Source organism: Capsella rubella, unplaced genomic scaffold, assembly GCF_000375325.1.
Source record: "Capsella rubella cultivar Monte Gargano unplaced genomic scaffold, Caprub1_0 scaffold_7, whole genome shotgun sequence".
Classification (NCBI taxonomy): domain Eukaryota; kingdom Viridiplantae; phylum Streptophyta; class Magnoliopsida; order Brassicales; family Brassicaceae; genus Capsella; species Capsella rubella.
In genome coordinates this window covers 14,310,905-14,329,114 of record NW_006238917.1, presented here as the reverse complement: position 1 = coordinate 14,329,114, position 18,210 = coordinate 14,310,905, and the positions used below count along the sequence as shown (strand labels likewise).

General features: G+C 35.2%; 2 protein-coding genes across 2 annotated transcripts; both read left to right on the top strand.

The window, feature by feature from the left end:
* The first annotated feature begins 8,145 nt into the window (after positions 1–8,145).
* Positions 8,146–10,235, top strand: LOC17879828 (tyrosine aminotransferase). The gene is made up of 7 exons (XM_006283746.2): positions 8,146–8,450; positions 8,562–8,901; positions 9,036–9,254; positions 9,338–9,397; positions 9,498–9,653; positions 9,730–9,823; positions 9,903–10,235. Exons 1-7 carry the CDS (start codon positions 8,176–8,178, stop codon positions 10,016–10,018), a joined length of 1,260 nt encoding a protein of 419 aa, XP_006283808.1. The 5' UTR covers positions 8,146–8,175; the 3' UTR covers positions 10,019–10,235.
* Positions 10,236–16,225: 5,990 nt separating this feature from the next.
* Positions 16,226–17,609, top strand: LOC17880080. Its single transcript, XM_006286050.2, has one exon. It carries the CDS (start codon positions 16,249–16,251, stop codon positions 17,425–17,427), a length of 1,179 nt encoding a protein of 392 aa, XP_006286112.1. The 5' UTR covers positions 16,226–16,248; the 3' UTR covers positions 17,428–17,609.
* Positions 17,610–18,210: the final 601 nt, after the last annotated feature.

Below are 18,210 nucleotides of genomic sequence, written 5' to 3'. Positions count from 1 at the left end.
TTCTTGTAATTGGGAAGTAGTAGATTATATTACGGATGGTTTGAATGTTGTGAGATGAACTTGTTTGTTTGTTGTTCTGTAACAATGAGCTTGAAATGAAAAAAAATTTCCATTAATCCGAAAGAGTAGTTATAAGGTTCGGATCTGACATCCCAAAAAATTACAAAGATCGAACCAAAACAAAGAGACCATCCTACATTGAAATAAAGGTTCAGATCTGACATCCCAAAAAATTAAAAAGATCCAACCAAAAACAAAGAGAACATACATCCTACATAGTTAATAACCAAACAGAAAACATACATTCTTCTTCCATGTACTTCTTCTCAGGCTGCCAAACATCAAAGACCTTCTCACTAAAAGGTGACATAAAAAATACAGGAGGTTTAGGAGCTTCATCACCCTTGTCCTTTTTCTTGCTCGGCCCATATTTCTTGCCAAGAGGACGTCCACGTTTGCGTTTGTTAGCTGGAGCACTTGTGTTTGCTGGAGCACTTGAATGTTGAGGAAGCTGTGTTGTTTGGGTTTGAGAAACAGATGGTGTGGCTTGGCTTTGAGCATTATTCCACCTCCTCGTGCATTGTGTATGCTCCATGGATTATCATTCTCCTAGAAATCGCATGTTATAGCCATGCATTTTGAACTCATATCAAACGCAAAATAGAGGGTCATATAACTTAGTGGATTCTTCCTTGGTCTCCTTCTCTTGCGTGGAGCAGGTAATTGTACAGCTTGATTTTTTTAGGTTCCTTTGTTGTGTCCCATCTGCTTACAATTACTACAAGTGACAGATTTTACCTTCACGAGCAAGCTTTGGTGGATTTTTTGATGATCCACCTGGCTCCTTGATCCTATCAAACTTCTTTGGACGCCCTCTTTTCTTCCTCTTGTCTGGCACTTCAATTGTCCCTTTACCTCTTCTCCTTCACAATCTTTCCCCATTCACAGGATCTATGATATGCTGGTAAGTGTCTTGCCACACATTCGTCTCTAAATGTCTATCAACATAGCTACAAAGCAAAACAAGTAATTCGTCATTAACATTTCAATTGTATAAGAGAGTGAGTTAATGATAAAAAAGACTTACTCTTCTGCATCTCGGTTATGTTCTGTAATGACATAAATAACATGTGGAAAAGGTATGCCTGTCAGCTTCCACTGATTGCAAGCACACTCTCTTAAAAGGAGATTGACATTAAAACTTCCACTACCCTCTAAGACTTTATATTTGTGCTCACCACTTTTCAGGACTGAACAAAACTTGGACGATCGTCTGTTGGCTTCTAGTATATCCATTACCTTTGGTGGGAATCTACCAGTACACTTCTTGGTCTTCGCATCCAGCTTACATATACGCTTCACTGAAATTAAGCATGTTGATGAGTGGTAACTTCCTTGCTTCCTTAATTGTTCTGTTAAAACTCTCAGATAGGTTGTTGCAAACATCCTCACAACTTGAATGGTAAGAGAAGAAGGCTCTACACCATGTCTTAGGATCTGTTCTAACCAGATCTTCAGCAGCAAGTGGATCATATCCAGTCAAAGCTTTCATGTTATACAAATACAAGTAATCCCCTTCAGTTGCACTGTATGCAATGGCCTAAAAGAAACTTTCATGAGCATAATCACCATGTACCATCTTCCAATTCACATATATGTGCCGAGCACAATGTATATGTTCAGCCTTTGGAAGTAGATCACCAACAGCGTTTATTAAGCCTTTCTACTTATCAGACATAATAGTCAGATCATCTCCTATACCCAAATCTAAATCAGACTTCAACTTCTCAACGAACCAAGCCCATGATTCATTGTCCTCTACTCTAACTATTGCCCAAGCAATAGGATATATTATGTTGTCTGCATCCCTGCCAATAGCAGCTAGAATTTCACCCTTCAATTCCCATTTAAGAAATGCCCCATCTAATCCAATAATATGGCGACAACATCTCTTCCAAGTACTTCTTAGTTGCTCAAAACAGATATAGAACTTATCAAATTGCTGCTTACCAGTAGCTTGAGGAATGGTCAGAATCTCAGTGTGTACCTCCTTGTTAGACCTCTGTAGTTCACCCTCATAGTCCCAAAGCTTTGCAAACTGTTGTCTTTGCGTTTCTATGACCAAATCAAAGGCTATTCTTCTTGCTTTTTGGCATATCCACTTAGACACATTAATGGTATACCTCATCATTATTTCATTCTTGATGTCTGTTCATCTCAAAGATGGTCTTCTTCTAGCTTCATCTCTGAACAACCTTCCAATCACATTCTGTTTCAGCATCCTAGCTTTACCACTAACCGAATGATTATGAACATCAACCAATGTCTTCACTAACCATTTTCCTATGCGCTTCTCAACAGAACAGTGTATCTTCCATGGACATTTCTCATGACTGCAAATGGCTGCAAGTTGTGGTGTAGTTCCCCATTTACACAACTTGATATCATAGTTCATCTTCAAGACATACCTCAGAAATTTATCTTTGAAATCCTCTCCATTGTGAAAAACATGTTTTTAGCCACAGGTAAGGTGGCTTATCCTTTGTGTAGTTAGCTCTTGAGATCTCCCTTTCATGGCGTTCAAAAGTGTCCCATTCTTCGTCTGTGTCCATAGCAGGATAAGGACGTTCAGCATCCTCACAATGCTTCTCAAATTTTGCATCCTCTTCAGCTTCACTAGCAATGTTCTCTGCTTCAGCCTCTGTTTCCGCTTAACATCTTGCTTCTTCCCCAGATTGGTTATTGTCTTGAACATAATCTTCATCTTGTATGTTACTTCTTCTACCAGATCAACTCCATGATCTTGTGCTCTCTGTTCTTATTCAGGAGGCTCATCAGTTTTATCTTCCTCATCCCCATCCTTATCGCACTCTACAGCTTCTTCAACAGATTAAGACAAAGGAAATGGTTCAGGTTCATTCGTTCCTTGCTGGATGTATACATCGACTTCCCCACTTCCCCACTTCACTGCAGAATTGTCTGATCCCTTCATCTTTGTCTTCATCGATAAGCGTTGCTGAAGCTATGTCTTCATGTGCAAGCTTATACCACACTTGCTCAACTACACCTGATACATCATTCTTTGTGCAGGATTCTTGGAAGATTGACCATGTCATTAGGTCTGGATCAATCAACATATCTTTCTCCTCCACTCCTCCAATGTAGACCAACAAACTGTCCTTCACCACGACATCTCCTCTGAAGTGAATATTGAGTTTGAGATCTTCGAAAGCACTGCACAACAACAAAATTAACAGATTAGAGATGTAAATTTCCCTAGAGTTGTTCGATTTCAACAGAAATCGAAATATCCACAACCCAGAAAACTCAAAAACCCTAAAATTTGAAAAATTGAATCGACGAATGCGTACCTCATCTCTTCACTTGCAATCTAACAACGAAACAACCAATCCGCAAGTAATCAAACACCCATAATCATCGATTCGTTACAGTGCCCAGATATCGATTGAGAAGATGAAGAGAAGAAGAAGAAGAAGAAGATCGAAATAGGGTCGATTTGGGGGGATGTGATTTAGGGTTCTTTCGATTTGAGGGAAATGCCTAAGGACAATAGTGTCTTCAGTTAGGCTTAATTAAAAATGTGGGGTTAGTTTTTAACCCGAGTTAGTCATTCCGTTAAGAGAGTAAACGGAGGTTAATCACGGAGTGCTAAAGAGCCAACACAGATATATTTCAGGTATTTAAGAGGGCGATTGGTGATGACTTTTAAGGCTTTAAAATAGTTTTAAATCCTTAACAATAATTAATTTGCCAATCAACATTTTTTGCTTTTTTTTTAAAGTATTAAAAGTCACTTCTTTTTTTTCCTTCTTTTTGTTTTCTCATTTTTTTCAAATCGTCAAAAACCTGGCTTTAAATTTAATCAATTAAAAAGATTTATTTTTCATATCCCCATTACATTTAAAATCTTTTCACAAATTTATAAATATATTTTATTTTATAAATTAATTACTCTCATTTTTTTCTTGTTCTTTTAAGATCCATTTCAATAATACTTTTATTTTATAAAGTCATTTATAATATAAATTATATTTATTATGAATATAAAATAATAAAAATAAAAATAACATGCATAACTTTAAAAGTTGTTCATTACAATCAGATTTTAAAATTAAAAGTTTTTACAGCATAAGCATCTACAGCTAAATTCTCTGCATCCAAAATTTTAAAGTTAAAGTCTATACAGCCACAAGTAACAGTCGTTACGAATCGACCTCTAAATGACACTCAAAATTAGACAAACTATTAAAATTCCAAGCAAAAAAACCAGGTGTTAATCTTCCAAATAAAAATTAGATAGGGTATTTTTTAGGCTTTTTCCCGTTTCTTAAACTCTATAAAATTCAGTTTTTTTGTTTCTTTGATATAGGAGAAAATTTTAATTTTAGTTTTATCGTAAACACAAATAAATGAAATTAAAAAAATACTAATATCACATGCATTCGTCAATGATACTTTGTTAACATTTTCCATTTGGAGTTCAGTTATGACTTTCGTCTACACGAGTACACGTACAGATCATTTCCATGATTATTATTAGGCATGACCACAAATCCACAATTAAAGTTATTGGTAACCAAGAAAAATCTAGGCGAAAAGCTCTTTCTCTCTCTTCTAGTTCAATCTTTGATTCAGATCTGTTCTTAGTGGCTTTGATCGTGATTCCTTTGGTTCTACCTTGAGAAGCAGAGGCGGACCAGACTTCTTCTCGGTCGACAGCGGTGGGTTCCTCTCCTCTCGATGTGGTTTTAGATCCGGCGATTTGGTAGAAGACTTTTGCTGAAACTCCACCGGTTTGAAGACGCTGGTTAGGGGTAGCAAAGGTGGTTCGTGGCTCACCCAATTGGTCGGTTGTGCAGCCATGGCGGAAGTCGGCGGGAGAGAAGGTGGGTTAGGTCAAATCGTCATGGTGGTTAACGGTAGATCCGTCGGGATCTTGATGGCCGTCATGGATTGATTTTGTTTGAGCTTCCGATCATCACCGCGACTTGCTTCCCCATGGCCGGTTAAAAGGAGTTTGGTCCGGTGATTGGATGGTTGCCAGAGCAGGGAAGGAGGGGTTAGTTTGGAAGTAGTCGGTTCGCTTGGTCAGGAGCTGACTACAACGTGCTGAGTCGTCGGAGGGTGGGCTTTTCCGGGAGATTTGTAGTGGGTTGGTTGGCCGGGGGAAAAGAAACGGAATCAGGAGACGGTCGCTTCCTCTCCGTTGCCTAGATAACTCGGTCCGTCACAAAGCCGTAGATCTCGCTTCCGCCGGATTTAATGGCTGGATCTTCTGCGACACAGTGTCAATATGTCCAGAGCCTCTTTTCCGGCAACGATTAACCCTCTAATTTGTTTTCCTTTGTTTTTTATTATAAGGCCAAAGCCCAGCCCATTAAGGGGCCTTTTTCAATAAAAAGCCTTTAAAAAAAAAGTTACGATGGTTACAACAGTCGAAAATACGTGCGACGATTAGATTTGATCATACACAATTATTACATGTAGCGGACAAATTCACTAATAATTTTATCTTTTTAATTTGTAAATTTTTACATAAGTATAACGTGAAAAATGTTATTTAAATCCCGAACTTTCAAATTTTGGCCATTTTAATCCTTTATTGTTACTGTGGCCACTAAAATCATAGACTTCTCGTTGACGTTATTACTAGAATCGGACCCGCGCTACAGCACAGGGGAAAATATTTATCTAATATATAATTAAAAGTTATTATAAAAGAAAAAATGAGTATATGAAAACATGTTTATATTGTATGTTTTAACAGAACAACTCGTAAAAAATGTTTTAAAAAAAATATTAATCATAACCCGTTTGACTATATGATTGTGAGTTTACAAACCAGCCGTGTATTACTAAAAATATCATCGACATAAATGCATAATATTTGAAAAAACATTATCAAATGAAAGTAGTTAGAAACACCAATATATACCAAAAAATAAGAATAATAAATCATTCACGTGCAAATTCTAAAATAACAAAAATGCAAATGATAAACTTTATGATATAGATGAACCATGTTAATAAAAAATTAGGAAGAGAGAATTTGGATATGCAATGATCCATTATTTTAAAATAATGATAAGATGAATTGGGTAGATGAATAACAGTATTTATAGAGATTATTGTCTTCGAATTTAAGTTGATTTCCTTTTTTTAAAAATCGGAAAATATCGTTAGGATTAAGTTATTTGTTGAATTGAATTTCATAAGCATTTATTATAAAAAAATTAATTTGGGAGTCTTATAGAAATTTTATGTGATGGAATATATCATGTAAACATATTTTACTATGATTACCTTATGAATATATATTACTTATTATTAAATTTTAAATTTATTGATATTCAAATGAGTAATATTGACATATACTTTGCCATTATAAAACATAAATTACGGAATTACTTATTAATTTATTTTCACATGTTTAGTAAAATTCAAAAAATCAAAATATTTATAATATTTCCAAAAGTAGAAATAATATTTCATTTACTATAAATAATTTTTATTTTTTTGTTATTCATTTAAATGGTGTATATAAGGAGTATAAAATAATAAATGAATATATTATTTTCATATATTTTATTCTTGTTATATATATATATATTTGTATATTTATTTGGTAATTAATCTTCACACTTAGATATTGTTTGTTAGAATCATAAAATTTAATTAGATCTCCGAAAATAAATAATCAGAAAACTAAACCAATATTGTATTGTTTTGATTATTAGAATATTTTCTAACACTGAGATCTCTTTATATAAATGCTATTTCTAAATAAAATTTGTCATTATTATTTCCAAAAATATAGTTTTCAAATAAAAGTTTTCGGAAGCTATTTTAAATACTAATTTTTATTAAAACTTTACAATTAATAATTGTGTTCTTTGGAAATTTATATATTTGAAATATTTATATTTTCATTTTAAAATATATAATTAAATCGTAGCCTTTAATATTTGGAAACTTTAATATTTTGGGTGGGTATTTAATCATCTTTCCAAATGATTAACCATTATATCAAAGATTACAAAATTATTTGGTAATTAGAATATTATTTAAAGACTAAGATCTTTTTTAGGTGACAGAAACGTAATAATCTCCTTAAATGTGCAATTGATATTCACCATTTATATTTAAATATTCACAGTTAATTTAGATTTCTAAAATATGCATGTATCATTATTATAGTTTCCTAAATAAAGGGAATTTTTAGTAACTGATTTTTAAAAAAAAATAATGATGTTAATGTTTTCGGAATTTAATAATTTATGTCCATATCTGAATTTTAGTCTAAAAATTAAGTATTTATCATCATAATTTCGGGTTATTTTTCTGTTTTTTGACCCGACCCGGAAATGCATTTGTATTTTTGTTTTACTATAATAGGGATTAAATCACTATCTTTTGTAGACTGAGTCAGACTGAGCATGTTGTCAAATCAAATCCTCTAACAGAAGAGTTAACAACCGTTTACGATCGTTAATTAATCTCTGTTAAGTAAAAAAAATGAGAATTACAAGGACAAGCGACCTCGATTTGGGGATTTAGGTATTTTCGTTTAAGGCAAAATGATGTCGTTTGTGATTTAAAAATAGAAGTGAATATGGGTAAAATTGAAATATATTTTTGTTGAGAAATCGTAGGTAGGGAAATGACAATATTTAATATTTTAAATATTAAATTGCACGTTTTTATTATTTTGAGTATTATTCTTCCAACCCAGAAAGATCAGGTATTAAACGCACAAATAAAAAATAGATAAGGTATTTTTAAGCTTTTTCCCCTTATTTATTACATTGAATACATAAAAAATCAAAAACATATTTATAATTATAAACTAATATTTTTATGTGTTTTCAATTCAACTTTAGCCCACACAAAACCTGCTTTATTGTGCGCTTTTAAATCTATCCACATAAATATCATCTTTGTACCGTTGCCTACACTCCAAATTTTGTCTTGCAAGTAAAGACATAACTGCGGACAAAAATAAAATAAAAACGTAAAGACATAACCTTAAATCCTTAAATGACGAATATTTGGCGTTTTCACTCATGCCAAAATAAATGGTTTAAGACCACTCACAAAATCGTCAGTTTCAGTTCTAAGCTCGTTTCTGCTCAACAAAAAAAAAAGGAAAAAAAAATGGGCGATAACAACGGAGCCAAGCAATGGAACTTTGGAGCTAACGAGGTAGTCGAACGATCTAGCTCGCTTGGCATTCGTGATTATCTTAACAACTTAATGAGTAACCTCGACGGTCAAGACAAGAGACCTGTCATCCCCCTCGGACACGGCGACCCTTCTCCGTTCCCTAGCTTTCGTACCGACCAAGCAGCTGTTGAAGCTATCTGCGATGCTGTCCGCTCGACCAAGTTTAACAACTACTCTTCTTCTTCTGGTATTCCTGTCGCTAGGAAGTAAGATTACTCTGTTCTTGCTTATTGCTTACTAGTCTCTGTGTAATATGTATAAACTTAACTAAACCAATTTGATGATTTGGTTGTTTCTATTTCCACCTTGTTCAATAGGGCTGTTGCGGAGTACCTCTCTCGCGATCTTTCTTACGAGATATCACCAAATGATGTTCATATCACAGTTGGTTGTTTGCAAGCCGTTGAGATTTTGGTATCCGCGCTCGCAACTCCAGGAGCCAACATCCTGCTGCCTAGGCCTAGTTACCCGATGTATGATTCCCGAGCAGCGCTCTGCCAACTAGAGGTTCGTTATTTTGACCTCCTACCAGAAAATGGTTGGGATGTTGATCTTGATGGAGTTCAAGCTCTTGCTGATGACAAAACCGTGGCTATTGTTGTTATCAACCCATGCAATCCTTGTGGAAACGTTTTCTCTTACCAACATCTTCAAAAGGTTTACACTTTGCTTCATATTAGTCATTGTGATGGAGTTGCATACTTTTGTTCTAGGTTGTAGCATCAACGTTGGCTGCACTTTTCTGACTTTGTTATGGAAATGTCTTTTTGTTGTTTATATGGTGAATGAAGATTGCAGAGACGGCTTCCAAGCTTGGAATTCTTGTGATAGCAGACGAAGTCTATGACCATTTTGCCTTTGGGGACAAACCATTTGTGTCCATGGCGGAGTTTGCAGAGATAGTGCCGGTAATAATGTTAGGTGCCATATCAAAAAGATGGTTTGTTCCTGGCTGGAGACTTGGCTGGATGGTGACTCTTGACCCTCATGGCATCATGAAAGATTCTGGGGTTTGTTTCTTAACAATTGAGTTACATTTTAATGACTTAATTTATAACCATCTTGAATCAATCTTTGTTTCTTTATCTATTAGTTTTCTCAGACTCTTACCAGTGTCCTCAACATGTCGACGGATGCTGCAACGTTCGTTCAGGTATGTTGATGGATCTATGCATTGGTGTTGAATCATGGATGATATAACACATAATGTTTCTGTCAAGATTAATGATATTTTACTCTTTCGTCCGAGCCAGGGTGCAATGCCTGATATCATTGGGAATACAAAGGAAGAATTTTTCTCATCAAAACTCGAAATGGTGAAAAAATGCGCAGAGTTTTGTTATGAGGAGTTGATGAAGATCCCTTGCATTACATGCCCTTGCAAACCCGAGGGGTCAATGTTCACGATGGTAATGAATTAATAAGAATCAATATGTCAAGATCAAGTAGAAGAAGCTCATAGGCTAATCCATTTGGTTGGTGCAGGTGAAGTTAAACCTTTCGCTTCTCGAAGATATCAGTGATGATTTGGACTTCTGCTCCAAGCTGGCTAAAGAGGAATCCATGATCATCCTACCAGGTAATAATATAGTTTTCTTAATGAGCTTTCTTGAAAGTTTTAATTACTAATTAATAGATTATCGATGCGGTTCTTGTAGGTAGAGCTGTTGGGCTTAGTAACTGGCTACGTATCAACTTTGCAGTTGAGCTCAAGCTCCTCATAGAAGGATTTGCCAGGCTAAAAAACTTTGCCGAGAGACACTCCAAGAAGTAGCCATGAGAATTTGAGACTCTCTCGTTTTCAACAGCCAAAGAAAATTAGATTTTGCTTAAAGGCTTAATTGCATAATATTGTTGGGTTTGTGAAAGAATAGAATTAAGACAAGATGTGAAGAAAACATATCTTGTATCTTTCTTAAAACATATCTTAAATCTTTCTTAAAACATATTTTTAGCGGTTGGGATGAATAATTAAGGTTAACATGGTGATACATTCGGTGCAAAATAAAATGGATATATAGACTAATTAAGGTTAACATCCACCGTTTTTCTTAATATGATCCAGGTGCAATTCATGAAGGTGAAATGCATATATATATATATGAAAACAACGTAAAAGAATGCATGTGTTTCTTTCTAATCTTTAAAAATTGAAAAGCAAATTTAAAAGAAAAAACAATGTAAATGAATGAACAAAAGTTGAAATTCAGATAAGGTGTATATATAATAGTTATCAAATTTTATCTATTTTTTTCAAATTTTTATTTCCCACATACTAAACTAATTTTTCTTTGTTCCTACCAAAAAAAAAAAACTAATTTTTCTTTGTCTTGTACCAAAATATAATTTATGCTCAGTTAAACTTGAGTCAATTCATACAAGCAATTTGACAACGTTCAAAGTTTTCAACATATACATATGCACCTAAAAAAATTAATAATAGATGCACCAAAGAAAATTTAATAATATATGCACCTAATCAAGTAGAGAAAATTGCTACTAGTAAGAGAAAATCAATTTAATCTTGTTGCCAAACAGAATAATTTAAATATTTTATAATGAAAACTATAGTATAATAATCGTAAACCTGTTGCCAACTATAACAAACCATCCCGGTGGGAACCCCTGCCACATGGCACACTCCATCACATGCCAGCTACAAGCGCATCGATCCTAACTTCTCTCATGTGGGCCCAAACTGCGCATGTATGCACTCTCTTGGCACACATGCACTCCTGGCCCACCAGGTAGGTTATTGGTGCGTCTGGCGTTCCTCGAACCCATTTCCTCACCTTTTAACAACCTTGCCACAGGACAACCTGTTACCAATTGATCTGTGTAGGCACTCTCCTGGCCCAATGCATTCATAACCCACCAATTCGGTGAGGACCTGGGTTCGAGAAACGCCAGCCGCAACAATAACCTAACTGGTGGGCCAGAAGTAGCCCTGGGCACGAAGCGAATATACGAAAAATTTGTAATATTTGTGATTTGCTTCGCCTCGACCGAATAGTTGATTTTGGTATTTTCTTTGATTCGTATATTTTCGAATATTCGAATATTTTTTGTAATTTTTGCGAATTACTTGTTTCGCTTCGCTTCGATCCATCTGATTTGTTTTTTTAAACTAAAAACATATAGTACATAAATATAAAGTGCAAAATATGAGATATTAGATATTCTTGTTTTACATGTTTTCAAAATAAGAAGGAAATGTAACCACCGTCCAAGAATTCTCACATTTCATTTTTAATATTGATTTTTCTAATAAAGTTTTATTCGCTTTATATCAACATTTAGCAAAAAGCCCAACGGGCCAAAATATAATAATTTGAATAATAGACCTATCAGATATATACCCAAATCTATAAATACACATATTATATATATTATATAATGATTTATATTCATACATATATAAATATACGAAGCGAAGCGGATATTCGACAAAAAAATCAATATTTGTTATTTGCTTTGGTTTTTACGAATAATACATTTTCATATTTGCTTCGGTTCAATATCTTATAGATATTTGAATTTTTCGAATCGAATCGAAACGAATATCGAAGCGAAGCGAATTTAACGAATATTTTGCCCAGGGCTAGCCAGGAGGCTGGGAGCAGTGGGCTGCGCAGTTTGGGCCCACAGGAGAGAGGTTATGGTCGATGCGCTGCAGCGCTGTAAAGTTGCCATGTGGCGGGGTGTGCCATGTGGCGGAATCCCACTGGGCGGGTTGTTACACCAACAACTCATTTACCGGATAAACGCGCTGATCTTTTGACCCGCTAATGAAACCCAAAAATTATATGTTATAATCTTAGCCATTCTTTTATAAGTAGAAGCTTCTAATCATCACCGTTTGATTTTTTCGGTAACCCATACGATAGATTGGGCCTAATTATCAATTTTACAAATATAGGCCTCTATCACATCATTACTTTGGAAGCTTTTAATCGGAAAAATCGTATTTTTTCTCAATATTTAGGCAACCATTATTTCCACCATAATCTTCGGTTGTGAATATTTCCTTTTAGATTCCAAGTTTTGTTCGTTTTAATTAATAAAAATTGATAACGAATACTAAGATCTTAAATCAAGGAAGAGGATACCATAACTATCCTATCATTGATGAGCACAATATATGATTCTATATTTTTTCCCTAAAAAATAACAAACTTTGTAAGCAAGTATATTGTATTTCTTTATTTAAATATATTAGTAATAATCCAAAATGAAATTCCGTATTCTTAAGGGATTGCAAATATTCCCTAACCTAAATTTCAATCACGCTACCTTTAGACTATAAATAAACCATTTTTTATTTTTCCCTATCTTAACTAAACGACTAAATAAAAAAAGAGAGAATCAAAAAATGTTAGCCTCTATACTCCCCACCACTTCTCATAATGCGCTAAAACCTTACAAAGTTAATTGGCGTATTCAAGTGAAGGTTTTGCATATTTGGAAGCTGTATTCCATCAAAATCGGTGAAACAATCGAAATGTTTTTGGTCGACATTTATGTAAGTTAGTTTTTAACAAAATGGTATAAATAATATATTTAATTTGCTAAGTTTGATACTAAAATTTCTTCTCTTTTAATTTTTGTTAGGGTCATAAAATTGTTGCTAACGTCAAAAAGGAGAATATAAAAAAATTTGAAAAATTTTTAGTCACAAATTCTTGGATCATTAATTCTATTTTTGGTTTAATTCCTTTCTATATTGAATTGAAAATATCGGATAGAAAGTTTAAGATTTGGTTTCATGTCGAAAACAATTGTGACCGCTTCTGAAAACATTTATGACGATATTTTTCTTCAATTGGCCAGTTACGATGACGTTCTTGCTGGGAAACAAAACAATAGTTATTTATTTGGTTAGTTATGTTTTTATTAGTTTTAAACTAAATTTCATGTTTACCTTCATCTATAACTAATTTAATGCAATTTTAAAATTGCAGATTTTATGGGCCAAGTCGATGATTGTGGTGAAATTTAAGATATCCCTACATCTACTAAGCCTACCAAGAAGATCAGCTTTCACTTGAAAAACAACGAGTAAGCTTACTAATTTTTCAAGTTTAAATTTCCAATTCAAGAAAATACTTGGTAGGACTATTTCTATTATTTTCAATTATTAATCATTCGTTATACTAGGGATATTCGGGTGTTTTGACACTTTGAGAAAAATTTGCTGAATCACTAAGTCAAACATGTCAAGAAACGACAAATGGTATTGTATTTTGTTTGATACAATTTGCCAAAGTCAATGCTTTCAACGGTATCATAACTATTTACGTGACATAATTTTTTACATTAAAATAGAAATCTGTATATAGACTATAAGACTTTCGCAATTACAATCATATATATTTATTCACTAATTCAGATGTTTGGAGTATTTCTAATTCTTATGACTCATCACAATTGCTTACTAATATGGTCATACTGATGTTTGAAGACATTAAGAAAATGTATTTTTTTTGTAAAATTGAGATTAATAAATCTCTACTCAATAAATGTTATAACTAATATCACTTAATTTTGTATATTATGTAAACAGCCTTACCAGTGATGATTCGCAATTGACAGGCGTGAGTAATTTACAGACAAGTGTTTTCTTTGGGCGTACTATAAAAGAAGACATGGATGAGTATCCTATCATGACTTTTGAGGAACTACTTCAAGCAACTGAGGTTTATTCATATTTACGTGTTACAATTCATCAGATGTTGTATCTTATAATGCATTCTAATCATATTTCTATTTACAAGATTTAGGTAGGATCGTGTCGTACTCTTTGTACGGTTACATAAAATGATACCGACTATTATTGGTTCTATTATGTATGTAAACAATTGTAACATCCCGCCCCATGGGACCCTCTGCCATGTGACACACTCCGCCACATGTCAACTGCTGGCGCTGCAGCGCATCGACCATAACCTCTCTCATGTGGGCCTAATTTGCGCAGCCTTCTGGCCCGCTGCTCTCTAGCCCACCAGGTAGGCTATTGGTGCGCTTGCCGTTCCTCGAACTCAAGACCTCACCCTTTAACAACCTTGCCACCGGACAAGCTGTTATTAATTGATTGACAAGCTGTTACCAATTGACCTGCAGATCAATTGGTAACAGCTTGTCTTGTGGGAAGGTTGTTAAACGGTGATGTCTTGAGTTCGAGGAACGCCAACCACACCAATAATCTACCTGGTGGGCCAGAGGGCTGGTTGGCCAGATTGAGCCCACATGGAGAGGTTAGGGTCGATGCGTTGCAGCGTTTGTGGCGTGGGTCCCATGGGGCAGGTTGTTACAAATACTTAGTCGATTAGGTTAAATTAAGAAAAGAAACCATTTTTGTAGGGTGGTAGAATTGAGTTAACATTTCCTCTCGGTTTGAAGAACCCTCAAATACCACAACAAGCACACCAATAACCTATCTGGTGGACCAAGGAGGGCCTGTGGGCCATGAGAGAGATTAGGGTCGATGCGTTGCAGCGCCAGCTGTTGTCGGGTTGTGGCGTGGGTCCACGGGGCAGGTTGTTATAAAAATGCAACAAAAAAGCCCATCAAGGAGGACGTGATTAAGCTGGAAGATGTTATAAAAAACCTACACCAAAATTCTGGTGTGGGATCTGTAAAGATTACGTTAAAGCGTCTCTCCAAATTGAGTTTATTTTTACAAAATGTTATTATATTCAGATGAAAGTTTACTTATTTTATAAAACATTTATATGTTTTATCATTATCATATTTTTAGGTTTTGGATTCACCTTAATGTCATGAACCATACTGGTGAGGCAAGAACTATGATGTTTTACAGTTTTGCTGAAGAAATCGTTGGGACGGCTGCAACTAAAACCATACATAAAGGATCATTTGATCTGGTATATTATTTAATAACATCAATTTGCGTTAACTTTTTCTTATTGATTCTTTAAACCGCGATGGATGATGACATATGTCATGTGTCTCTTAGGGTTTTGTCACAGTATAAATATCTATTGTACTCAGATTGTAAAACCTTAAGGTGAAAGAAGAATAGAAAAGCTTCAGTCTTTGATTTTGCTTCGAGTAATGATAAAGCTAAAATACATAGTTTTTCAAGTCTAGCTTGTTACGTTATTGTGTCAATGAGACAACAACAATGTTTTATGAAAATAGTGTCGTTGTTAGTAGGAGTTTTGTGCTCCATATATATATATATATAGTAGTTAATTTCTTCTGTTGGATACAGAGTTCAAAACCAATTATCGACCAAGTGTATTTGACACAGTTGTGTTATTTGAAGGATATGTGAAATCTTATAACAAAGCTGAAACAAGATGGCCCTATATTTTGTTCTTTTTCCGCCGTATGCATTACGAAAAGGACGAGGTCCACCCAAACTAAAAAGATCACGCGATAATTTTTTGCTTTTATAAGTCGGAGAAGCTGTGAAATGTTTTTGTTATCCCTCGGTCCTTCCAATGGTATATATTGCGAATGAACCGAATTGGTTAACTACTGCATGCATGCTAAATTGCTAATACCACTTTCTCACATGCAATTAATTACTATATTTCCCTTCCCTTGGTATAGAATGACAATGATCTGGTAGGTGTAATTCAAAACTGGTTGGTTAAAACATATGCATGCAGATACCAATTTTTCATCATCACATATACCAACTGAAATATATACAAACTATACCATTTGACACTGAGATGCCGTTCTCCCATTTGTCTAATTATTGATATACATTTATTAAAAACTATGGTTGGTTCAAAATAAATTAGAAAGGTATCCTCCATCCATTATTCCGCGTGTCACATCATCATTAGATATATATATATATATATAAGTATATAAAAAAGGACGATCGGTTTAAATATATAAGTATATTAAACCGTGAATGTGATTGGAATATGAATAGGGTTCGACCGGTTTAATAAAAACCTTTGGGGAAGATAAATAATCCCTAGCCATGGAATGAGAGAGACGAAGGAGAGAGGTTGTAAAAAAAAAATGTCTCGGTTGTTGCAAATTGGGTTGGCGAGATCAGTCAGAAACGCTCAATGTAGTGGTGGTGGGATTCGAGGCTTCTCGTCGGAGGGGATGGTTTCATCACCATATCTGTTGCTTCCGTACGAGGTCATGGGAGATTCTCCCGGCGGTGGCAAATTGGTGAATCTAAACTTTTATGATCCGACTAAAAAGAAGACAGTGAGGGTTCCTAACCAAACGATTCCAGAGAAGCTCAGCAAGTCCAGCTTCATCGGGTCGTCAAGGGGATGGGTTGGTCAACTAAACACCAAGGATCTAACCGTACACCTGACCAACATGTTCAATCCAATGGCCGCTATTTCATCCCACAAGGTCATCTCGCTTCCTCCGCTTGAACCCATGCGCTCCTCCACCAGACCTCTGTACAAGATGATTAAGGGCATGTCTCTCTCCTCTCCCCCTGACCAAGAAGTTCCTTCATCGTGTACGGTGGCCCTCAAGTGGGAAGGTTCCATCTCTTTCTGTCAGTTAGGAAGATCAGGAGTCTCATCGTGGACTCACCACTTGGATCTCCCCTGCAGACTCAAAGATTCGGGTGTTCTCTACTCGGACAAAGATTCCGTCATCTACATTACGCCCAACACTGAGCTATTCTCCAACACTGACCCCATCCCATCATTCAACACGAATTGCAAAACACCCTTGACTCATTACCACCAACTTGGACCTCTCACCATGCCCAAGAACATCTCGGACACCGAGTACCAGTTGTTACAGTGGTGCATCCGCATCAACCACTTGGTTCAGTCACCCTTGGGAGATTCCTTCGTCGTTCGCTGCTTTATCCAGGTCTCGTGTGACGGGAAACCCATCCCATTCTGGGAGCTGGCCAAGGACCAAGGGTACAAGAAGAGGGAAGGTAGCGTCGTGGCCAAAATTAAGACATTTACAGTGCATAAAAGAGACGAAGCCAAAGGCTGTGAGCCCTGTACTGAAGACATTGGAGATCTTTGTATCTTCTTTGGTATGAACGAGCTCTTCTGCCTCAAAGCAAGCACCTACCCGGAACTTGTCCCTAATTCAATCTACTTTATCGACGCCGGTAGCGTCTACATCTTCCATCTCGCCACCCAAACCTACACTCAACTCACCAACCCCAACCACCTCACTGTTCCTTACTGGCTTCCTCCAACAGTTTGATGATTTTCTCCCTACTTGTTTCTTTCTTAATTATCTAGTTTTTACTTTTCTTTTTTTGTTGGCTTTCGTGCTCGATTAGTCAGTCTCTTAATTAATTAATGAATAAAAGTGTCTTTTCTTGGAACTTCATGAGAGAAGCCAAAGATATAATTGAACTAGCAAGTCAAAAATTTGCAGACCCATGAGCGGATGTATAATTAAGATCTAAATCTAACCAATTCTCCAAGTCCCTGTCGGATATCTCTTGAGACAACAAAAATGTATTTCAAGATTTACCGACTGATCAACAATATTTTTACAGTGTTTAAATTTGGAACACCCAATTTTGGATTGCCCTTAGACCATGATTATTGGTAGGATAATCTTAGGGGAATTATGTATTAAATTAAATATAAATTATGGTTTAAAAGCTAAGAACTGTCTTTTAATTAAGAGACGAGACGGACACGTGTCGCCACGGGATTGGTGGAAGAAGAAAAATAAATGGAGTTTTTTTTGTTTATTTATTGTGTTTTATGTTATTTATGTTATAAGTAGTATCTCATATATGTTTTTATAATTGGCAATAATTTATTAAGTTTTCTAAAATTAAAATTGTTAATTTAATTTCATTTTCAAATTAATATTTTTTTCTAAGAACCACAACTTAAGAACCTACCTTTAAAGACACATAAAAATTAAAAACAAAAATACAATCTCTTAAATCTAAACTTTCCAATTTTAATACTAAACTATTGTTAAGAGCTAATCTAAGAGCCTAACAATAAGAGCACCTCCAATGAG